At 41.7% G+C, this 24,300-nt stretch overlaps 1 protein-coding gene across 1 annotated transcript in view; it reads right to left on the reverse strand.

Annotated features, from left to right (window-relative positions):
- PLCE1 (phospholipase C epsilon 1) overlaps window positions 1-24,300 on the reverse strand; it is a 274,157-nt gene that overhangs the window by 229,182 nt on the left and 20,675 nt on the right. The window contains exon 2 of the mRNA XM_010368132.2: window positions 2,760-3,048. Coding sequence (XP_010366434.2) covers window positions 2,760-3,048 — 289 coding nt within the window. The remainder of the gene's footprint in view (window positions 1-2,759; window positions 3,049-24,300) is intronic.

Consider the following 24,300-nt stretch of genomic DNA (forward strand, 5'->3'; position numbering starts at 1 on the left):
ATACTACAAGGCTACAGTAACCAAAACAGCATGGTACCACAACAGAGATATAGATCAATGGAATAGAACAGAGTCCCCAGAACTAATACCACACATCTACAGCCATCTGATCTTTGACAAACCTGAGAAAAACGAGAAATGGGGAAAGGATTCCCTATTTAATAAATGGTGCTGGGAAAATTGGCTAGCCATAAGTAGAAAGCTGAAATTGGATCCTTTCCTTACTCCTTATATGAAAATTAATTCAAGATGGATTAGAGACTTAAATGTTAGACCTAAAACCATAAAAACCCTAGAAGAAAACCTAGGTAATACCATTCAGGACATAGGCATGGGCAAGGACTTCATATCTAAAACACCAAAAGCAACGGCAACAAAAGCCAAAATTGACAAATGGGATCTAATTAAACTAAAGAGGTTCTGCACAGCAAAAGGAACTACCATCATAGTGAATAGGCAACCTACAGAGTGGGAGAAAATTTTTGCAAACTACTCATCTGACAAAGGGCTAATATCCAGAACCTGTAAAGAACTCAATCAAATTTACAGGAAAAAAACAAACAAACAAACAAAAAAAGTGGGCAAAGGATATCAACAGACACTTCTCAAAAGAAGACATTCATACAGTCAACAGACACATGAAAATATGCTCATCATCACTCGCCATTAGAGAAATGCAAATCAAAACCACAATGAGATACTATCTCACACCAGTTAGAATGGCAATCATTAAAAAATCAGGAAACAACAGGTGCTGGAGAGGATGTGGAGAAATAGGAACACTTTTACACTGTTGGTGGGACTGTAAACTAGTTCAACCATTGTGGAAGACAGTGTGGCGATTCCTCAAGGATCTAGAACTAGAAATACCTTTTGACCCAGCCATCCCATTACTGGGGATATACCCAAAGGATTATAAGTCATGCTGCTATAAAGACACAAGCACACATATGTTTATTGCGACACTATTCACAATAGCAAAGACTTGGAATCAACCCAAATGTCCATCAGTGACAGACTAGATTAAGAAAATGTGGCACATATATACCATGGAATACTATGCAGCCATAAAAAAGGATGAGTTCGTGTCCTTTGTAGGGACATGGATGCAGCTGGAAACCATCATTCTCAGCAAACTATCGCAAGAACAGAAAACCAAATATCGCATATTCTCACTCATAGGTGGGAATTGAACAATGAGATCACTTGGACACAGGAAGGGGAACATCACACACCGGGTCCTATTGTGGGGAGGAGGGGGGAGGGATAGTATTAGGAGATATACCTAATGTAAATGACGAGTTAATGGGTGTAGCACACCAACATGGCACATGTATACATATGTAACAAACCTGCACGTTGTGCACATGTACCCTAGAACTTAAAGTATAATAATAATAATTAAAAAAAAGACTTTGAAAACCAAATGGGAGGGGTTGAGGGGTTTAATCAACCCATGTTGATTAACTCATGGGATAAGGCCCTGGCATAAAATCACAAGCATTAAAACAATGCCAATTCCACATGCCAATCTCAGCCCAACTTCCTGAGAAGAGTATGATGAAGAATGCAGGCTTGGCACTCTCTAGGAGCCACATCAGAGGGGAGAAACCTTGAATCCTGTGTGTAGGGAAAACAGCTTACCACCTAGAGACTATAAACTCCATGAGGTCAGGAATTATGTTTTGTTCCCTTTCCAGCACCTAACATCTAATAGGGGCTCAAAAAATGTGTTGAATGGCTGAAAAACATGAAGCCATTAGTTTCTTGGATTAGTGTTCCCACATCTTCTGTTATTCTTCATTCATTTATAACCAATCCCCTGAAGTTTGGGCAACTACAGAAAACAAACCAACTTGGCACCCAACATAGTACACAAGGAGGTTATGGTATTCCTCTTAGGCCTGTCTAGGGGTGTGTATGGGGGTAGGAATGGAGAAGGCTGAGGATCAAGGAGGCAGGTCACTGGCCTGCTGGCTTTGGATCTCAGGACTTGTTATGGAGGGACAATAGCCGCTGGCAGATTGAGTTCTGGCAAACCCCAGGCAATGGAATGCTGCTTTGCATGGTCCCTGTCTGGTTGGCAGCTTCCTGCCAGGGAATGCTGCCAAGCAGCTTATGACAGTTGCACAGTGTACAAGTTTCCGAGGTTCTTTGATGCACTGCCATTTCTGACCTGCCTGTCTGCTGCTCGTGGGAAGTAGCTGGGAAGTTCAAATACCAAGGGATCCCACTTTCCATTGGCTTTCATTTTTCAGTGGGGTACCTGCCTATCTTGTCCTTTAAGATGGGAGTAGCTGGAAGATGGCCTTTGGCTCTTCTGGTCAATGGAGACCTATTAATTCTGTGTATGAAGGAGATCTACATTTCACTCTGCTCCCAACCACAGTGGGTTTTCAATATGACTGCTTGACCATATTTGTTTCCTAGCATCTTATCATAGTAATTGACATTTGTCATAAACTACCACAAGGAGAAACTACCTGCCTGAATCATTTAAACAAAAATTAAAGATAGCATTTTAACCATTTACTTCATTCGAAAAAAAGTTTCAAAATCTTAATGATTACTATTTGGAATGTTGGCACCTTAGGGGATTTTAAGAAGGGAGCACCTTTTTATATTCTCTTAAAGAAGCGACTTTTACTTAAAGTCGCTGAAAAGTGAACTCAATTTTCCATCAGGAATGCATAAATCTTAACTTAGATCCTTCTCTCTAGTCAAAGATAAAAAGTTAAAAGTGAAATTTCAGGCATTACCTTTCAGCATCATTCGTCCAGTGGATCCTCCAAAAGTACTGAGAAGGCCACTTCTTGCTCCCAAAGACGTGGTTGCTTCTAGGAGAGAACCGGTGATGTACTGCGATATTGAAGTCCTTTGGAGGGTGGCGCGATACTCATATACAGTGTCTCGGACACATTGCTTTAAGCATGGACCAACACTTATTCTTCCATGGGCTGTCTCGGAGGCTGGGAGCCTGGTGAAGAAATGGAGTAGAGATCCAACTGTATTTTCTGTTTCTTCTCCTCTTCTCACTGCATTGTAGATCTGTGAATAGCACGAAGTACAGGAAGTATTAATCTAGTTTCTTAGGAAAGCAAATTAACTTGTTGACAAAATGCCAAGATGACTTATTAAGAAAGAAGGCTCAGATGTTCCAAGTGCAAACACTCTGAGCACTGGGCTCATGCATTAACCTGAACATTCTACAGACACCATCTATTTGGAAAAGCTCTGTGTAGTTATAAAATAGGTCATTCAAACAACTCTGCTATCAGAGAACTTACAAGTCATACCAACCAAAAATACATTCAGCTCAAATTTCTCCTCCTCAGCAGAGCAAAGCTCTTCTGCAGAGAGATGAGGGCAAACTTTTCCTTCTTGTTTTCCTGGACACTCCTGAATGACTGCCCCGGGTCTGTCTCCCTCCATGGAGTGTTTCAGCCTGACTTTTATGGGAAATCTTTTCTCCATGCTTAAACTGAAGTGAGGATGAGAGGGTTATGGGGAAAGAGAACTTCCCTATTTCCCCCTTGGGCATAATCCTTCAAACTGTCAGCTGAGATCGAAGTATTTGAATCATTTTTTCTCTTCCTCCTCCCTCACCTCCCATATCCAATGTTGACAGATCCTGCTCACTCTTCTTGCCCCATCTATGTCACTGTCACTATCCTGGTTTCTTCTCCCTTTATCACCTGAATTCAACAAGCATTGTCTCAACAAGATTGCACTGTTAGGACAGGTTCCTAACCATGTCTCCAATCTATTTCAATGCAGTCATTCAATGTGCATGTGTATAGACCTTGCTCTGTGCAAGGTACTGTGTTGGAAGATGTGGGGAAAGTGCAAGGGGCAGCACACACCTCCTGTGCTGCTGCAGGATTTCACAATCTTCGATGAGGCCTGAAAATGATAACGTTTGATGTTATTGAAGGGAGGACTTGGAATTTGTCAAGCATTCTGAGAAACCAGAGGCTTCTGGATAGTGTATAAACAAACAGGGGAGACACATAACATGCAGTGAGGTAATCCAGTTCTCTGATGGGGGAATAAAGTTGTGTACATTGTGCTGTCTCTATCGTGTCACCTTGAGCACCTTGCCTTGTCTGACTTGTCATTCATTCATCAAACCAACAAATAGTTACTGCTTATATACCAGAAACTGTGACAGGGCTGGATAAATAAAATAGCTTCTCTCCTCAGAGTCCACAGTCTAGTAAAGAAGACAGAAAGAAAAGCCAAGAGCTTAGAGTAGGGTGGAAATGAAGGTCACCTCCTTCGGTGATATTGACGAATGGCCAGGTAGTAGAAGACTCTCACTGCCCTGCGGGCCATGCATGTGCCCCCATAATGTTGCATCCTCCAAATCTCACTCAAGAGGGCCTCTCTTGAGCTGTGCTAGGTCCTTGTGATACCCCAGAATGCACTGAGTTCTATGATATTCAAACTGTGTAGACCCTAACTAGATTTTGTCTGTTTTCCTCTGTCTAGTGGTATATATTTGCCACTTGAAGGCACAGTGTGTTTCTTACCTTTAATTCTCTGTCATTAAATTCCTAGTGGCCTGCATGGCCATGGAGATGGTGTGCTGGGACAGAAAGAGCCCAGGTTTGGGGTCAGGTACATGAGGTTGTACACCTGACTCTACCTTCACCAGATAGAGAGCTGGTCGTAAGTGTGAACAAGCTGAGTTGAATGTTTCAAGACAGCTCCCTCCTCTGTAAAATGGGGATAATAACACTCTTCTTATGGAGACTGTGAGATTCACTAAGATAAACATGTAATATACTCAGCCTAGTGTCTAGAAATGATGCTTTTTACTGTTGAGCAAGTCTATAAAAGAGAATACACTCTTTTACCCTCAGTGAATAATAGGTGGTTGTATAACTATAGACCACAATCTACGAAATGCAATGTGATTGGAGTTACGCCCTTGCTCTTCTGTGTTTCTGGGCAATATTATGCTAATCTTATTTGGGTGTACTGTGAGGACAAGTGGGGGTAGAGAGCTGCAGATCTCAAGACGTAGTTTTATTCTCTTGGTTCCAAATCATACAGGCTGTCTCCAACACAGGAAGTCCCATGAAAGTCCTTCAGAAGTAACTGGTCCAGTTGTGTAAGGAAAAGAACTGACTGGCAGCTTGATGATGGCTAAGGAAGGCTTAATAGGGAAAGCAGGGTTTGACCTGTGCCTTGGAAAGCGGGCATGTCTCTAACTGGAGCAGCTAGGGAGACAACTCACCGTGCAAGCAATAAGGACAGCCAGTGGAGTACAGTGTTCAGAGCAGGGAGTCAGCGTAGGAAATAACTGGGGAATGAGAAAGACAGGGAACAACTGGGGAATGAGAAAGGTCAGTTGGCCTGATAAAGGAGACCTGGATTGTTAAAGCAAAGAGCTTTCACCCATCAGAGGAGGGCACCCCTTGATTTTTTTTTTTGCTGGTTTGTTTTCAGCAAAGGAATGATGCTAAAACGGTTTTGTCTTAAAAAGATTACTAAGCTGGCAATTCCTAGTTCCTGATAGGTTGGCCTACTTTCTTTACTTGCCAAGCTGCTTTGCTGGCTCATTGTGCATTTGCTCACTACCATGTGCATTCCAGTCTCCACATCAGGCCTCCATAGATTCCCAATGACTCATTCAGTCTCTTATCCAGCTTTTCCAAGGTGTTTTCCTCAAAACATTTACAAGGGATTGTATGACCTAAGGACTCCTTAATCATGAAAGTTTTAAAAATCTCAGTAAATCTCTTCTCCTTTTGGAGATTTACATTGCGTAATAGAATATTAAAGACAATTAGAAGGGTCAGAGTAAAGAAATTATTTTAATTTGCTTAACTGACTATTTCCCATGTTATTTGATCATTTTTTAAAAGAACACAGCCTGTAGATGTAGTGCTGTGCCAAATAATTAATTTGCTTTAATCTAATAGCCTTTTCTTATTCCCATTTCTTTGACCTCTGCAGAATCTCTGAAATAGGCAATCATCCATCCTTCTTGAAGTCTTTCATCTCTTGTTATCTCACTGTTCCATCTCTGCCTTATTCTGTGTCTCCCCTTCTACCTCGGGCCTTCAGGACAGTTATAATGCAATAGAAAGGTGCCAACAAGTGCCTAATGTAGGCAAATCAATTGACCATGGGCCAGATTCAGGCAACAGACCTGTTTCATCTGACATACACTGTTTAAATTCAGAAAAGTTTTACATATACATCTGAAGTTCCAGCATCTCCTGAATAATGAAACAATCTGGTAACACTGAGCATTCCTACATGGTATCAAATGGCTAGATCTTCTACTGTTAGATGGGGCATGAGTTCTCCACTGGATGCCAGTGTCCACCACTCTTTACTGATCACACCTGGCCAATATCTGGTCACCATTAGTATATGTGTGTATATGTGTTTGTTACCCTGTCTTAATAAAATACAGATATGGATGTAGATATTTACAACAAACATGTACTGAGCTCCTCCAATGTGTCCTCTGTGTGCTCTTGCCTGTGCTAGTTGCTGAGGATAGAGAGAAAGCCATAGTCTCTGATATCAAAAGGTATTGTAAATCACCTCTGAGAAACTATTAATAAACATATATAAATGCTATGTATATATTAAGTAATATTTCAACATTGTTTTCAGCCATGTTTCCAAGCCCCCAAACTTGTCTGAAGAAATAAAAGATGAAGTGCTCTACGAATGAAGCTCGGAACTTCTGTCACCATTGCCAATACCCTCACCACAAAGAACCAGAAAAAGATCAAAAGTTACTACGAAGATCTGGAATAACGCATCCCAGTCACACCAATCCTGGATGAGAAAAACTCAAGGTGCTTTGTTGGAAAAATGCTGAAGTGTGGACAAAGTGGTGGTAGATACGGCAATGTTCAGGGAACCTGTCAAAATCAAGGTATTGACCAGGCACAGTGGCTCACACCTGTAATCTCAGCACTTTGGGAGGACGAGTTGGGTGGATCACGAGGTCAGAAGATCAAGACCAGCCTGACCAACATGATGAAACCCCGTCTCTACTAAAAATACAAAAATTAGCTGGGTGTGGTGGCATGTGCCTGTAATCCCAGTTACTCGGGAGGCCAAGGCATGAGAATCGCTTGAACCCAGGAGGCGAAGGTTGCAGTGAGCCGAGATTGCACCACTGCACTCCAGCCTGGCGACAGAGTGAGACTCCATCTCAAAAAAAAAAAAAAAAAAAAAATTCAAGGTATTATCTCTTCCTAGATCACTCACTTGTGAAAAAGAAGAAATCATGGAAAAGCCCACGTATAGCGTATGAAGAAGAGACAGTAGAGAAAGTCATTACAGTTATGGCTCTGGAGCATTGGTTTGAATTCCAGCCCCCATGCTTCCCAGCTGTGTGACCTTGGGTAAGTTGCTTTGCCATTCTGTGCCTCAGTTTCCTTTTCTCCAATATAGAATATAATAGTATCTGCTTCAAAAGGTTGTGGCTAGAATTACAAGCTTTGATAAATGTAGTATGATTAGAACAGCATCTGGCACTTAGTAAATGCTCAACAAATACTAGTTTATATGATGACAGTGATGATGAGGAGGATTGTGGCAGGCTACAAAAATGGCCACAAATTATTTCCTTCACTGACACTGGGCTGGAACTGTGATTGTCTTAACTAATGGAAATTTAGCAAATATGATGCAAGCAGTCTTGAAAAATACCTGTACATTGGAACTTGCTCTCTCTTGTTGCTTTTGGGCACTCTGCAACAACTGCCACGTAAGGAAGCCTGAACTAGATTGCGGGAGGATGAAAGACCATGGCCCAGTCACCCCTGTCACCTTGGCTGATAACTTGCCAACAGCCAGACACATAGTGAAACCATCCTAGATTTTAGATCATCCACGTGCCAGTCCAACTGCTGCCACAGATGCATGAGAAAGCCCAGCAGAGATCAGTTGATCCAGACCAGAACTACCCAACCAATTCACAGAATCGTGGACTAAATAAATGATTGTTGTGAAAAGTCAGTAGGTTTTGGGAGTGCTTTGCCACACAGCAGAAGTTAACTGATACAATGATGATGTGTTTGGAACCATAAGTATTTTAATTACGTAACAATTGAATCCACACACTAATCTATAAAGTTGATTCATTTTGTAGATGGGAAAGTAAGCCTAGAGAAGTAGAGAAATACAGTCAGCCTTACACACCTAGTAAGAGGCTATGCCAGGATAGAAACCCAGATTTCTCTAACTCTGTGGTCCAGCTTTATCCACTGCACTATCCATTGTCACACTCAAAGCCCAACAGTGGGATAAAGATCACACTGTTAGGGGTGATCTTGGCAAGAGGTTTAGGTGATGTTTACAATGCTGTTGTTATTGTTTTTATTCATGATAATTCCTTTCGTGGTCACTCTCAATTACTTTTGAAAACAGTCAAGTTAAGTCTAATGAATAACCAAATATGCTTCCTTTATGTAGAGATTTATAGTTTTAAATTATACAGTCACAAATGAGAGAAACTCAAGGTTAATATGGTGATGGAAAGTGCTGAAAACTAGACAGACTACTGCCCTACATAGGCCAATATCTTTTTTGAAACAAAATCCAACACATCACAACATGGCATCCACACTTGCTAGACAGCTATGTGAGCATTCATTTATTCAACAAGTGATTTATATTTACTGAGCACATACATTGTGCTAAGTCCAACTGCTGGTGTTCTACCAGTGAGCAAGATGAGCTTCATTTTCATGGGAAAGGCAAACAATAAACAAGTAGACCAAACAAATTAGTAAAAAACTGTAGGCTATTATATATCAAGATATATTTCTACAGGACTTGCTGAAGTCATTGGGAGGAAAGGAAAGGAGTCAAAATCTTTATATTTGGTCATTGCCAAGTTTTTAGAGATTTAGGCTTTATATAGAGAGCTACATAGATCAATGTCGCAAACTGTTGATGAATCCTTTCCATGGGATTACGCTCTTCCCATTATGGTAGGTGCTGTGGCCTGGAGTGGTTAGGGCAAAATGATTTGACATGATAAAGTGACTTAGAGAAAAGCAAGCAATGCTTAGATAACACTTGCATAAACACTTAAAAAGGCATTTGCAGTTCCTCGTGACTCATGAAAGAGGGATGCCATGTAGAAGCCAGTACTGGGATGTGGAGTTTAGTTCCAAAACAAAAGAAAACAAGCATACTGAGGCTGAAGAGAGTTGGGGTAATTCAGATTGAGACAAAGGCAAAGACTTGCATGCACTAAAAGGCATGAAGCAACCAGACACACCACATCCACAGCACTCACCCAGAAGGAAAGCTCCTTGGAATAGCCAGAGCTTTTTCTTGACTTGACTTCTACTAAAGTCAAAAAGGGTATTGTCAAGGGGAGTCATTTTGCACTTGCTCTGTTTCAGAAGCTATCTTTTTGAGATCACTTATGAAAAATCATGAGGTTCTAAGATCTGATGGCATATCTTCTGAAATCTTTCAACAGGAAGAAAGTGTGTTACTTAGAGGTCCATTGACTCAATAATAATAATAATAATAATAATAATTGCATCATTTGTCAAATGTTTAAAGTGAACTAGGCCCTGAGTAGTGAAACATGATTTCAATTAAACCACAGAACAGCTCTATGAAGAGGTTCTACTATTATCAGCATGTAAAAATAAGGCACTAATGTGCACACAGCTAGGACTTAACATCAAGACTCTCCATCTCTAAGCTAGTGCTGTTAACTACCCAACCAAACAGAGAGTCCTATTACAGATGTCAAAGGAAGCACTTTCAAGAGAGGGTAAGTGTAGTCACAATCCCTCCATCACTTTCTGTTTGTTTGTTGTCTATTCCTTCCACTAGAATTTCAGCTTCATGAGATTTTCTTTTGTTCACTGCTGTATCTGCCGTGTCTAGAACAGTGCTTGGCATTATAAGTTCTCAATGAACAGTTCTTGAGTGAATAAATGAATTTCTCAATTCTATGTCTTCACCAAAAACTTGGCTAGAATTCTCTGGTTTTTTGGCCCTGAATATATTGGATTCATTTGAATGACAGGCGACATTGTATTGTCACCTGTATTTGCTGAAAACTAGATACATAAATCATACAAAATGGCATAAAATCTTTACAAAGTATTCAGAATAGCTGTAGCCAAATGAGGATTTAATTTCGACTAACCAAACTTGGCCATTTCTGAGAAATTCACCAATAGTTTAACAATATTCCATTATCATTTGCTGATTGGCTTAGAGTCAAAGGACTTAATCTGATCTATTCTCCCTACTAATTTTTCATGAAATTGATCATTTGAAAGGATCATGGGGTTTAAAAGAAACCAAGATATGGATTCATGTATTGACTCTGCTCAATCAATTTAAATAAACATTGAGGGCAGTTACATCGACTATGGTAGATGCTGGAGAACAATGATTTTAAAAAGAAAAAAGACAGACTGCCCTGGAGAGACCCAGTCTGTACTGTGTAATTGTGTAATACTGGGCAAATAACTGAAACCCTCTTCCTCATAACCCACCCTTTGCCCCAGTTTTCTTATCTTTAGCATGAAGAGGCTGGCCAGTTATTATCTCCAAGGTCCCTTTTAGTGTTACTGTTCTATAATCCATACTTCCTTGTTCTCTCTCTCTCTCTCTCTCTCTCTCTCTCTCTCTCTCTCTCTCTCCTTCTTTCTTTCTTTTTCTGAGACAAGGTCTCACTCTGTTGCCCAGGCTGGAGTGCAGTGGCACAATCACAGCTCACTGCAGCCTTGACCTCTTGGGCTCAAGTGATCTTCCCACCTCAGCCTCCTGAGTAGCTGGGACTACAGGCACCACCACTATGCCAAGCTAATTTTATATTATTTGTAGAGATGGGGTCTTACTATGTTGCCCATGCTGGTCTGAAACTCCTGAGCTCAAGCAGCCTCCCACCTCAGCCTCCCAAAGTGCTGGAATTTTACCCTCCATCATACTCAGTCCCTTCTTAAGTGGCAGATGGAGGGTATAATAAAACTTAATTTTGATGATTATTTTGATGATCATTATTCTCTAATACATTAGCTTCTCCTGTTCCCTCTCTCTTATTACTTTTCTCCTTCAGTATCAGCGGCCATTTCTTAATAGTGACTATATATGTGCTTCTAATAGGACCCTTATCCTCCTTATAATGTGGTTCTTAAAGTGCCCTGAGCTAGAAAAACAATGACATTTATTTTAACGGTGTCACCTGTGACTTAACAGGCGGTAACAATGCAGGGGCCTCTCAGAGCACGAAGTGTAAGAGCTCTGCACTATGGTTTGGAAACCCCTTTACTAGTCTCATGAGCCTCTTTTCTAACTTTGGAATCTACAAGCAGTGTTCTAAAAGGTTGAATATACTAGAAGTTTCATGTCTGATGGATGTCTGTAGGTAAACAAAATGCAATGATGTAAGAACTGTCGAATTTCCTGAAGAGTCAACAAAAACAGTGAGGCTGTCGGAGCGGGTAGTTGCAGCAGCTTGGAGACTTAAATGGCAGGGATGGGGAGGAGAATTTTGGTAGCAGGCTGTCGTTTCCTCTGCTCATGATTCCACATTCCATTCAAATGCCTGTGCAGAGAATTCCATTCTATTGAGAGTATTCAGACCATGCATGAGCGAGACACTGACACAGAACCCCAGAAAGTCAAAAATAAAGGCTTTGCTAAAACCAGGCCAATTAACCAGAACTGTGCCAGAGGTTTCTACGGGAAGTAAGCCAAACCTTTGTCACTTCAGGGGAACATGTCAGAAGGAGTTAGAGGAAGCCCCAGGACATTTGAAAATTTGTGAATTTCACAGCTGCAAATGCCCTTCCATACAACTTCTTCCAATCCACATCCCTTTTATTAAAATTTTCCCTCCTCCATGTGGCATTCCCTGGGTTCCAGCAAGAAATAATCATGTTCTTTTTGGTGATCCAATGACACCTTAAGCACAGCTCTAGTGGCACTTCCTGTGAAGTACAGAAATCACTGTTTACTCTCCTATTCTGTCCCCACCAGGACAGGGACCAAGCTTTAATAAACATTTTGTCCCCAGCACAGGGCACTGCTTAGCACACTGCAAGCAATGAAGAAAGGGCACAGTGGAGAAATAATAGAAGACTTAGAGCTATGTTCTTCAAAGTGTGGTCCCCAGACCAGCATCATCCTCCTCACCCAGGAATTTGTCAGAACTGCAAATTCTTGGACTCCATCACAGGCCTACCAAACCAAAAACTCTGGGCTGGGACCCAGCAATCTGCATTTTAGCAAGCCCTTCAGGTGATTTTGATTCCTGCTAGAGTTTGAAAACCTGTATCCTAGACTTTAAGGAGAAAATGTTACCTTTCATCTCTGACTGTACTATCCATCTGACAAGCACTTACATCCCTATCATCTCCCTTTTAGAATGGAAGCTACTGAGGGCACAGCCTAGGGCCTATTCATCTCTATACACCTCAAGGACCCTAGTTCAGAATCCAGTACAGGGCAAAAGTCAACAAATGCTAGCTGGATGAAGGAGCATCTCTGCAGAAATTCCCCATGGCTGTAAATGGAACAGGCCTTTCTGTAAGTGATGCTTCCAGCTTAATATTTCCAAAGATGAATCACATCTGAGATACTAATTCTAATGGTAATTACCATATGGATGAATCATATCATAATGAGAAATCCTGGCTGCCAAGGGAGCCTCTTGAAAAGAAAAAATCAAATCAGGACAAATGGATTATGTTGTTAGGATTGTGATGTCAGGCCATGAATTAGGCCTACAGAAGGGACTTAATGGCCTGAACTACCAGGCTCCTTGCAGCTCTAAGGAGCAATGGGTCAATTAATGAATCACATGGGGACAAATTCCCTGAAAGACAAAACCAAATTTTCACAAATCCCGTAGACTGTGATCCCTGGCTCAGAGGATCAAGGGTAATGTTCTCACTAAGCTGTGCATGTGTGAAGCTGAAAGGGACAGAAAGTTCCTGACATCTTGTGGCTCCAGGCTTTTGCATGTCCCCAACAGGTGGAGGGGACCAATGCCAACCTATAGGACCAGGCTTTTTGCTTCCTGTGCCCCAAGCCTTCACTGGCTGAACTCCTGCTCATCTTTTCCTGGTTTCTAGCCTTCCTCTCTCTGCCCAGCTGGAAATGTCCAGTGTGGCCTCTATCTTCACGGCTCCCCAGGCCCCTTTCTGCCTTGGTCATTGCTTCTGGACCAGCACTGCATCTCCCTTCTCTTAACTTCCTGCCTGCCTAAAGATGGCCTGAGGCTGAGGCTGACCTCCCAGAACATATTGCTCTGACAACCAGAAATGGGATAGCAGAGATGGGACAGCAGAGATGCCATCTCTAATGAGATGCCTTAGGGTAGAGTGGAAAGAGTATGGTCTTTGCGTCACACTGATCATGTTATACTCAGTGCCACCATCCGGTAGCATGGGGGAAGTAACTAGTGTTTCTTTAATGGAGATATAATAGCGTTGTTATAAACAAGAATTCAAAGGGATAAGAAATCTGTGAGTTCTGTTTCTAGTTTCACCAGCCCTGAATACCCAAATGGTCATAATAGCATTAATACCTGAGTCTTTAGATCTCCAAGGCCATGCCTGCTGGCCTGAGGACCTTCACCCCTCCTAGCTATTTGCTAGCATTCTGAAGGTGATGGAGCCCCTCCTATGCTCAGGGATAAGTCTGCTTCTGTTCTTCCACTCAGCTCTCCTTGTTGAAATACCTGGACTGGGCTCTGTGGCTGGCCAGGCTCTGCCCTCCTGGGCTGAGACTGGAGGTGGAGAGAACAACCCCCTCCTAGTCTCCTGAATGTAAACTTATGTGTAGACATCTAAGTGTTTTCTGGTGCACAGCTCCATAAACAGCCCAACTCTGGATTCCATTCTGGGGTAGTGAGCCCACTATGCTATAATAAATGCAAAGCCTCAGCACAGTGCTTGGCATGTATGTGGCATTTAACAAAAGAGAGGTTATCAATCCTCTTGGTCAATATCAGAGTTACAGTGCAGATCCTCTCTCTCATCCAAGGTTTATTCCTTTCACTCACTTCTCTGCTCTCTTCTGTCTCTCTAGGTTGCTCCAGGAGCTTTCTTCAACTTCCTCTTGGTCCCCACGGTTTCTTCGTTATTAAAAGTTCTTAGCCCTCACCACTCGCATATTCCCCATGTTGCTTTCTTTTGAATCTCATCCTGTTGTTTCTTGCTCTGTCCTGATCTTCCTACCTTCCTCACCACCCCTCTGCCTCTTCCCTTTATTTCCAATGTCCATCTTTCTCCTGCATCCTTCATTTCTTTCCACTGCCTTTTGATCTTGATCCTTTGAGCATCACTTTCATGGGCAAAGAGAGGGGATAAGAATGAGGACAGAGTGTGAATTAGTAGGGTCTGCAAGCAGAGATCCTCCTCTAATTATTAGCAGACAGTTATTTGTCCTTATTAAATGCATTGTATTTCTTCTACTGGAAAACTTCAGTGATTTAATTTTTAAAGGTTTCTCTTCCAAGGGGACCCAAGTGAATGACCACCAGAGAGGAGTTAGGGACATTCCTTTCCAAATCCCCCAAGGATCACGAACTCAGTAGTTGAGCCAATGTGGACTTACTCTCAGAGACAGGACCCAACATAAGTTGGCTTCTGGTCCTGATTAATTGAGCAGCTGCAGAGCCTCATGCCTACCAATAAGACTGAAAGCTGTTTAAGACAAGCAGTACAGACCTTCAAGTTTCATCCAAGGGTAGAGCCATACTCAACAACCTGTTAGTGAACACACCTGAGGCAGAGCAAATGAAATAGGTAGTGGTGGGTGAATAGAGATCACCAGATTCCCAGGAGCTAGAGTTGTCACCCAGTTTAGGCAGGTCAGGAGGACATGAAGCCTGAAGGAAGAATTGTTGAGTCTCCCAGACAGGATGGAGGAGTTGAGTAAGAGTAGATAATAGTAGGAAAGCCCAGCCTAGTGGGGAAAATCCTGGGCCCTACACCCAGGGAAAGGCAGGCCCTGGGAAGCCCTAAGCAACAGCTAGGCCCCACACTGGGGTGCCTATCCAGAGGAATCCTCTGAGAAGCTTGGACTGGCATTCAATGCAGACACAAAGTAGCTGCACTTTAATTTCTGAAAGATAAGCCATCTATGCCTAAGAATATATTCCTTATTTGGACTTTGTTCATTCATTCATTCAGTCAACAAACATTTACTGAATGTCTATTTTGTGCAAAATAGGTTGCCAGTAGCTAGAGATAAAATAATGAATAAAACAGCTTGTTGTCTTTAAGAAAGTTACTGAGCATCAGGGAAGGTAAGCAAGATAATGGGCAATTGTATTACAGCATAAAATTCTACAGTGGTGTGGGCATACAGTGTTTCAGATACACAGAGGAGGGTCTTAGGAGGCCATGGAAAGTTCTTCTAGGAGGTAACATCTAAGACACAACCTAAAGACAGTAAGAGTCAGCTAGGGCAAGGTTGAGGAAGGGTAAGAGAGGGGGAAATGTTCTAAGCAAAGGGAACAGTGTGTGCAAAACAGTTTCCATATAGGTGAAGCTAAGAGATTGAGCAGTGAGTTTGGGGAGACAAACAGGAACCTTTTGAGTCCTTATAAATAATGCAATTCTAGGCCAGACCATTTCTGTTCACAAACATTTCCTAAGCAAACTACCTATGCAAGCTGTATGGACATGCATACAAGCTGGAGGGTTGGATCTCCTATGCCTGAGGACGTCCATTTCCTTCCAGAGGTATTGTGCTAAGTATTGAAGATGTAACCTCAAACAAGACACAGCCTCTTCTCTTAAGGCACCAATGGAACAGAGATGATGACTTCTAAGATTTCTTATAGCTTGGTGGTTTCCTTTTATTAACAAAAACCAATGAGAAAGGACAAAGTACACATTACCTACCAGCCTGGAATAGGAGAGAGAACATCTACTTCATTTGAACTCACAAGGTAAGTAACAACTTTCAGAAGCATCCCACAGGGTGGGTGAGGACTTAGGACTTATGCTGTCTAGTTGGAGGTATAGATCTGAAAAGAGATGGAACATCTTATAGGAAATGTCACCTTTCTCTCTACTTTTGTAAGACAGCAGTGGAAAGGTAAGCCTTCAAAGAGGTTCCAAAATATTGGGGAATTACAAAAAAATGGACAGGTCATGGCATTAAAATTGCACTCAAGTTCATGAGGATGAGTCAGGGACTTTCAATCTATCTCCAGATAGACTACCTCTGTCCTGTTATAGAGACTCTCAGCTATGTGTGTTTAGCAGAGCATATGTATTAGTGCGTTTTCAGGGTGCTAACAAAGACATATCCAACACTAGGCAATTTGTGAAAGAAAGAGGTTTATTGGACTTATAGTTCCACATGACTGGGGAGGCCTCCCAATCATGGCGGAAGGCAAGGAGGAGCAAGTCACATCATATATGGATGGCAAAAGGCAAAGAGAGAGCTTGTGCAGAGAAACTCCCATTTTTAAAACCATCAAATCTTATGAGACCCATTCACTCTCATGAGAACAGCAGAAGAAAGACCTGCCCCCATGATTCAGTCATCTTCCACTGGGTCCCTCCCACAACACATGGGAATTATGGGAGCTACAGGATGAGATTTGGGTGGGGACATAGAGCCAAACTGTATCAGCCTATGTTCAGGGCTAGGATTATCCTGAGACATTGAGCATCTAACACAATATATTTTACTTTCAGAGGGCTCAGGAGTATGGGAAAGTTATCACCTTCCAGCTTACCTGGGCCTACCCTATAGTCAGATAAGAAAGATATGGTCACCCTGAGCTGCATGTCAAAGAACTCCATGGAAATCATTGAAAAAGACAAAAGAAAAAAATGCTAAATTAATCAAAATTTTAAAACTTAAAAAAACTTAGGTTAAAAACTTAAGTTTAAAAAAACTGTAACTCCTTTTAAAGTTAACAAAACTTTTTAAAAAAATCTTCCAATTTACATTCTAAAAATATGGTTTTAGCACTTACATTTTGTAATTTAAAAAGCTTGTTCTCATGTCTCTACTGAGCTTAAGGTTTTTCTTGGCTATCAAAACAAAGAGGTCTTTTGTTGAAACAATCGGGCGACAGTGTTTTGGTGAAAAGATTATATATAGAATAATGGTATGAAGCTCTATTGTACAAAAAGTAGACTTAAAAGCTTTCCCTGTCTCCAGATACCCTGGACCTCTTGCAATAATTTGAAATAATGTTGTCCTTCACTTCGTGGGAGCCCTAAACAACTGGGTGCATTCATTATTTTCTAAGAGCTCATAAAGGACACAATGCAGATGTGACTATACATAATTAAAGGCAGTGTCAACAGTAATGTATATACTAACTATAGCCATAACCAACCCACTGGGATCAACTGTTTATGGGTATTCCAAGGATTTTCTATCTTTTATACCCACCATGATCTAGTGATTCATTGTATATTGTATTGTATACAGGTGGAACTCCTGAAATTTTCCTTGAACTGTTTTTAGCTGGTCTTTGGCATCTGCATATAGTGGACATTGCCAGTAATGTCAAAGACAGGGGACAAACGAAATCAGTGCAACAAGTATTTGGCAAGAATATGTGGGCTAGGTAGGCTACAGGGAAGGGAAAGGTCATTGAGTCTCACTCCCAGCAGAGCTGGTAGGAGCCAAAGAAGACAGTGAATGTGATGCTGAGCTGGAAGAAAATGGGTTTTGCTGTGGCCACATCTCTGTTTAAATCACTTCTGTAGCTACTTTGAATAAGGTACCTTTTCAGGAGCAAATGAGGATTCAGCTGGAGGGTTCTGTCACTCATGGCCCAAAAGTCATGTCACCTTTTATTCACTGGGAAGCTCGTTCCTCACACTCTTCTCAAGATCTTCTGGTCTCATCACAAGAGTCCCAACCTTGCTTAGCCATTCACTTCATGAGAGTGAAAGAGAGAGGAAAGGAGCTCTATTTGTTGTGCTCATGATTGGAGGAGAAAGTCCACATCCAGGGATGAACTTATCAGACGACTCAACCTTGCTTATCTGCTATCCAGTGGAGATCATGATACACTATAAGACAGGAGGCAGAGGTCTTGGGAGTGGACAGGGAACAGCTGAAAAATAGGCTGTGGGAAGTCAGAGATGCAGGAATAATAGCAGAAGCTCTTTGTCTTTTCTTTTATTGCCCTCTCTCCAAATTGCTCCTTTTCAATTCTTCAACATGAGGCCAGGGAGAAGCAAATGCACTTCTTTTGGAAGGTGAAGGGCATGGCCATTACTGGCTGGGTAAATTTGGGGTTTCATCAGTTCACCCAACAGGTTTCATCATCAGCTCTTTTATGTTTTACCCTGTAAATTTTTTTTTTTTTTTTTTTTTTTGAGACAGAGTCTCACTCTGTCGCCCAGGCTGGAGTGCAGTGGTGCGATCTTGGCTCACTGCAACCTCTGCCTCCCAGGTTTAAGCAATTCTCCTGCCTCAGCCTCCTGAGTAGCTGGGACTACAGGCACCTGCCACCACTCCCAGCTGATTTTCGTATTTTTAGTAGATATGGGGGTTTCACCATGTTGGCCAGGCTGGTCTTGAACTCCTAACCTCAGGTGATCCACGTGCCTCAGCCTCCCAAAGTGCTGGGATTACAGGCGTGAGCCACCACACCCTGCCATTCCTCAATTCTTAAGGCAGACTTGGCAACCTTTTCCTACCAATGCCATGGATCCTTTCCCCATTTCCAAAATCAGTCAGAGGCCACGCACAGAATGTTAAACATCATTATTATATTCAGACACAAAACACAGAAAACAAGAAAAGCCAAGTTCCATAGAGAGAGCAAATAAAAGGATAAATGAGATCTAAATTGTGAGTAGTTAAGGAACTCAGGGGTATTTGTGGCAGGAGAGGAAGGCGATGAGGACAGAATCACAGAAAGAAGAAGGATAGAATTTTGAAGCAAAGGATGGAGAGAGGAAGGAGCAGGAGGAAGGATCAAGGGCAGCATGTCGGAGATGAGCAAGCCCCAAAGATGAGTATGTCCCAGAGATGCCCGCTGTTCTCCCCAGTGTCTGTCATCAGAACAGTTATTGCCCTGAATCATGGCCCTATAAAGTGCTTGCTGATTAATCTGTGACTCATTCCTGTTTCATTGAGTGTCTCTCACATGACCAAGGATGGCTGGAAGGCAGGCAGGTAAGAGGGAAAGTTAACACAAGGCAGGAAATAATAAGTGAGAAGAGAGAGGTTCAGGCAGCTGGGACTCCAGGAGTCAAGAGGAAGCCAGAGGCACTGGGAACAGACTGACTTCTTTGGGACATGAATGGCTACTGACACCTAGAATCGTGCAAGAACAACAATAACAAAAAAAATAGGGCATAAGAGGATTAACCTATTGTGAGGTCTAGGGCACAACACAATAAGAAAAGAACAGCTATACTGTGAACTCTTGATTATTTGGGGGTAATGTGGAGATTATAATAGTGGGAAATGCTACCTACATGGGAGGTGCTATGAGGCTTGGTATAAAAATCCAAGCATAAAAGTAAGTTAGAACAGGGACAGATCTTGGAAAAATCTTCATGAATGAACTGAGCCCTGAGAGGACAAAGCAAACGTGGAAAGGTCAAGGGGAATGTATTCGTGGGGACGAAAAGTTGCTGGCTCTGAAGTGCAGCATTTGGCTTAGAGATCAGACTGTTAGCCTGAGAGCCTGGGTGGATACGGTCTCCAATGTCCCTCCCTCCTCCTCTGCCCCTGCAGTTATTGTCTGTGCTCATCTGTCTCACTGAGAAGGAAAAGAAAAGCTGGGGAGCCCAATTTGCTCCACTTTGGGGGAAGTGAGGAGGTTAGGGCACAATAGACTTTTCCTTCCCCTCTAGAGGTTTACCTTCTAGTCCAGGTTGGATGCCAAATGTTCTGAGCATTTTGGGCTAGTCGCCTTGGGCTGCGACTTCGCAACCATTCAAAGAATGTAAGGTTTTAAGGCAGGTCCTATGGAGGCTTTTCAATTTCCCTATGTCACTGTGACTTCTCTTTTACTAACTTCTCCCCAGAGCCCAGGTCATAGTGAGACCCAGGGAACAGACCCAGAGACACTCATTCAGACATGCATATATCTGTGCATTTAGAAAACTGAACTTGGACTTCTTAAGCCTTGCTTTGATTCAATGATCTTCAACGATGCCCATCTGCTGCATTTTGTTTCCTTAGCATGGTCAAGGGAGTTCCTCAGTAACCCCTCACTGTCCACCCTTCTACCCCCTCCTCCATTATTACCCTAGTTGAACACATATGTGACAACTATCCATCCCCTCAACAAGCCCAAGCTTCCCTGCCCACTGCCACTCCCATTCCCACACTGTCGCATTGCTATTAGAATACTTCCACTCTTTAAGGCAGTCTTAATGTCACTGCTTAACTACTATATGACCTTAGGGCAGTTACTTCTCTGTGCTTCCATTTCAAAATAGCAAAACGGGGATAGCTGTGTGATAACTGAATGAATGAATACATGCAAAGCACTTAGCATAGTGCCTGGCACACAGTAAGTTCTATGAAAGTTCTTGTCTTTCTCTCACTGACGGCTCCCAGCCCATCCACCCTCTGAACACTCAGGTGCTATTTGGAATACAGGTGATAATTAAACATCTCCAACCAGGATTTACTTTATTTTGCCCGCAGTTATTGTCTCCATTTTATTGTCTATCAGTTTTGAAAGGAATGGGTGTACAGTACTGAGTTTCCTCTCTGCTGCTCCTAATTTACTTATTCAGTGTGAAGTCCTCATGCCGAAAGGAACCCTTGGCTTTTTTTTTTTTTTTTTTTTTAACAGCAGCTTTATTGAGATATAATTCACATTCCATACAATTCACTCATTTAAAGTATGCAAGTCAATAGTTTTTAATATAGTTACACCACAATCAATTTTAGGCCCTTTTTTCACCTCCAAGGTAAGTCTCATACCCGCTTAAAGTCACTCCCTATTTTCCCATCCTCACTAGCCCTAGGCAACCACCATGAATCTACCTTCTATCGCTATAGATTTGCCTGTTTGGAACATTTCATATAAACCTCTGGCTTTTTTAAGAGGCAAAATTCTTCTTTAACTCAGCATTCATCTGTTTCATCAAAATCCCCAGCCCTAGGACCAGGCACATAGTAGCTACCCAATAAATGTTCTGTTGAATGAAAACCAAAGCACGGGGTTGATCAAGTTAAATATATTTTTTTCACATTTCATCTTTAGGACCTTATTGGTCCAAAGCAAGATAGAGAAGTAGGTGAGGAACAAAGGCATTGTGTTTTTCTAAGGTATACAAAAGCTCCGTTGAGACTCCTTAAAATGAAATGCTAGTGCAGTGGTTCTCAAACTGGCTGCACCTTAGAGTCACCTGGGGAACAAAAAAATACTGAGGCCTGAGCCCTGGCCCACTGCATACCATATCCAATGTACTGATTTATCTGTTTGGAGCCATGGATTATATCTTTTAAAGTTTCCCCAGTGATTCTATGAGCAGCCAGGGTTCGTTGGGAACTCTTGTTCCAATGGAAACAATCGTTCAAAGCAAGAATAATTTGTTGAATTCCAGCCATGCCCAGAATGATACACAGCCAAAGTTTTCAACTCTGTCTTCAGGGAAATGAACCTCAGAATTTTTAAGAAAGCAATAAAAAACAGAATATTCATTTCACAAAAATTTTCTTTATAGCCAACATTACTATTACACTGAGCCATATAAAATTGCTGATACTTGACTGTTTTTGACCTAGAAAAATGAAAATTTCATATCATTCAACCTAATTGAATGCATTTATTTCATGAAATGATATACATTTAATACTCAATCTGAATCACTATCTTGTTAATCACCCATTCACCTTCCTTGTGCTTCATGCATTTTAAAAAAAGAACATTTTAAATTTTATTAAATATATATCTCTAATAGAGGATGGAAAATAAATTAGCCATCAAAGGGGGACAAAAATCATGGAAATTCACAACAGATAAAACAAACACAAACTTTATAGATGACCTCTACATTTTGCCACATATTATTTCTGGAAAGCACGTCATAAAGTAGATTGTCATAAAGCAAGATATATTTTCCCATAGGAAAAATTTCATGATTAGGGATTCTGTTCCTGTCTAGGCCTCACATAAATCAAAGATACGATCAACAACAGGTCATGAAAGCAAAACTGCAACAGCCATAAACCTTTATAAACCTTCCGCAGCACTGCAAACATTTAAAATAATAAACTTACTATTCAAGCACTAAAAAATGCCAAAATTATATCCAATCCATTGATCATTATACTGGCATTTAGAAAGGCAATTCAGTACTATCCATCAAAATTCAAAAAGTGTACATTCTTTGATCTACTTCTAGAGATATTTCCTGTAGGAAAACTGGTTTGGTTTCTTTCCTCTCTTCCAGAACCAAGTATAAATGTCTCAGTCTAGACCCATGGCCCTTCACAGTATCACTACTGAGTGGGCAGTGCTTTGCAGGGGCTCTCTAACCACCCACTCTTCCAACTCCTTATCCAAGACCCCATTCCTTCCACCAGCAAGCTGAGGGCTGCCCTAGGCTCTGAGGACAATCCTGTTCCCTGTCAGGAGGAATTTAAGGAGCTTTAGTTCTCTGGTGCAGGCTCCACAATGTCTAGTCAACTGCATTTCTGCTTTCATTCCCATCTCAGGCTGGGAATTTGGCTTGCACCTCCTTTTGTGACCAAAACTGCTGGTGTCTCAGTGCTAATGAGCCTTGTTTCTTGCCAGGCCCTTTCTTCACTCTACCTCTGCCCGCAAGGGGCTGAATTCCTCCCACTGAATCCCACCCTGCAGCTGGAAGGAACCCTGCTTCCTATTGCCACAATTTTCTCATGCCAAACACCTTTCTGGAAAACAAATGTCTCACGAATGAGTGAATGAATTTCTAGATTTCTACATACTCCATTACTGTGTACAACTGAATACCCACTACCACCTCTTGCTGGGTCTCCCAGAGAGTGGGTATTTGGGATGTATCAGTGCATGATTCTACAGCACTTTTCAACCAGTCACAACCACCCACACCAGGGACATTTGGCAATGTGTGGAGATATTTTTGGCTGTCACAACTGAGGGCAAGCATGCTACAGGCATCTTGTGCGTTGAGGCCAATGATGCTGCTAAACATTGTCCAGTGCACAGGGCTGCTCCCACAACTAGCTGAGGTTGAGAAACACTGTTCCAGAGAAGTCAAAAGCACTTTCTGCAGCACTACAAACCAAATCAAGCTGAAAATTACCAACAGAGAAGGATGATGCTTCTGTTTTCAGTAAAACACCCTTTTCCCATTCCAATTTTCAAAATTCATGCTCATTACAGAAAAACTGGAAAATAAAGAAAAGCAAAAGATCACTCATGATACCACTACCACTGTGTAGTTTTCCATAGTTGTGATGTCATATTACACACAATTTGTAATCTGCTTTTTCTACATAATGTATTAACCAAGCTTTTCTCCATATTACTGCAAAGTTATTTAGACCTCACTTTCAATTCTATGTGAGATTCCTCCTCATGATTTAACAACAGAGTAAGTAACCATTCTCTTATTACTGTTAATTTGTTTCCAGGTTTTCACTATTGTAAAGCTGTTATGATACACATATTTGTGCATAAAACTTTTTCTGCACATGAGGTTATTTCCTTGACAACCCTTAGAAAAGGTCTATCGTTGGCCGGGCGTGGTGGCTCACGCCTGTAATCCCAGCACTTTGGGAGGCTGAGGCAGGTGGATCACGAGGTCAGGAGATCGAGACCATCCTGGCCAACTTGGTGAAACCCCATCTCTACTAAAAATACAAGAAATTCGTCCACATGCCTGTAGTCCCAGCTACTCAGGAGGCTGAGGCAGGAGAATGCCATGAACTCAGGAAGCGGAGCTTGCAGTGAGCCGAGATTGCACCACTGTACTCCAGCCTGGGCAACAGAGTGAGACTCCATCTCAAAAAAAAAAAAAAAAAAAAAAAAAAAAAAAAAAGAGAGAGAGAGAAAGGAAAAGGTCTATTCTCCTGATATCATTTTGAAAGGCAAAAATGATTTGCCAAAGGATTCTAACATCAAAGCCCATGTGGAATGTCCCCCTGAACCCCATCTCTGCACTGGTAAAAACATACATCAAATCTGCAGCCTCAAGAGTCTTTGTCTGAGGAACATCAAAAGAGCCAGGAAAAAAAAAAAAAAAAAAAAAAAAACATCCCAGAGCTTTCTGAATAGAGAACATTGCAGTGGATCATGAGAACAAGAATAAAAGTTCTTGTGATTTTTGGCACAGAGAGACAAAACTGCTATGTCTTTAATTTGCCGGTTGC

Source organism: Rhinopithecus roxellana, chromosome 11, assembly GCF_007565055.1.
Source record: "Rhinopithecus roxellana isolate Shanxi Qingling chromosome 11, ASM756505v1, whole genome shotgun sequence".
NCBI lineage: Eukaryota > Metazoa > Chordata > Mammalia > Primates > Cercopithecidae > Rhinopithecus > Rhinopithecus roxellana.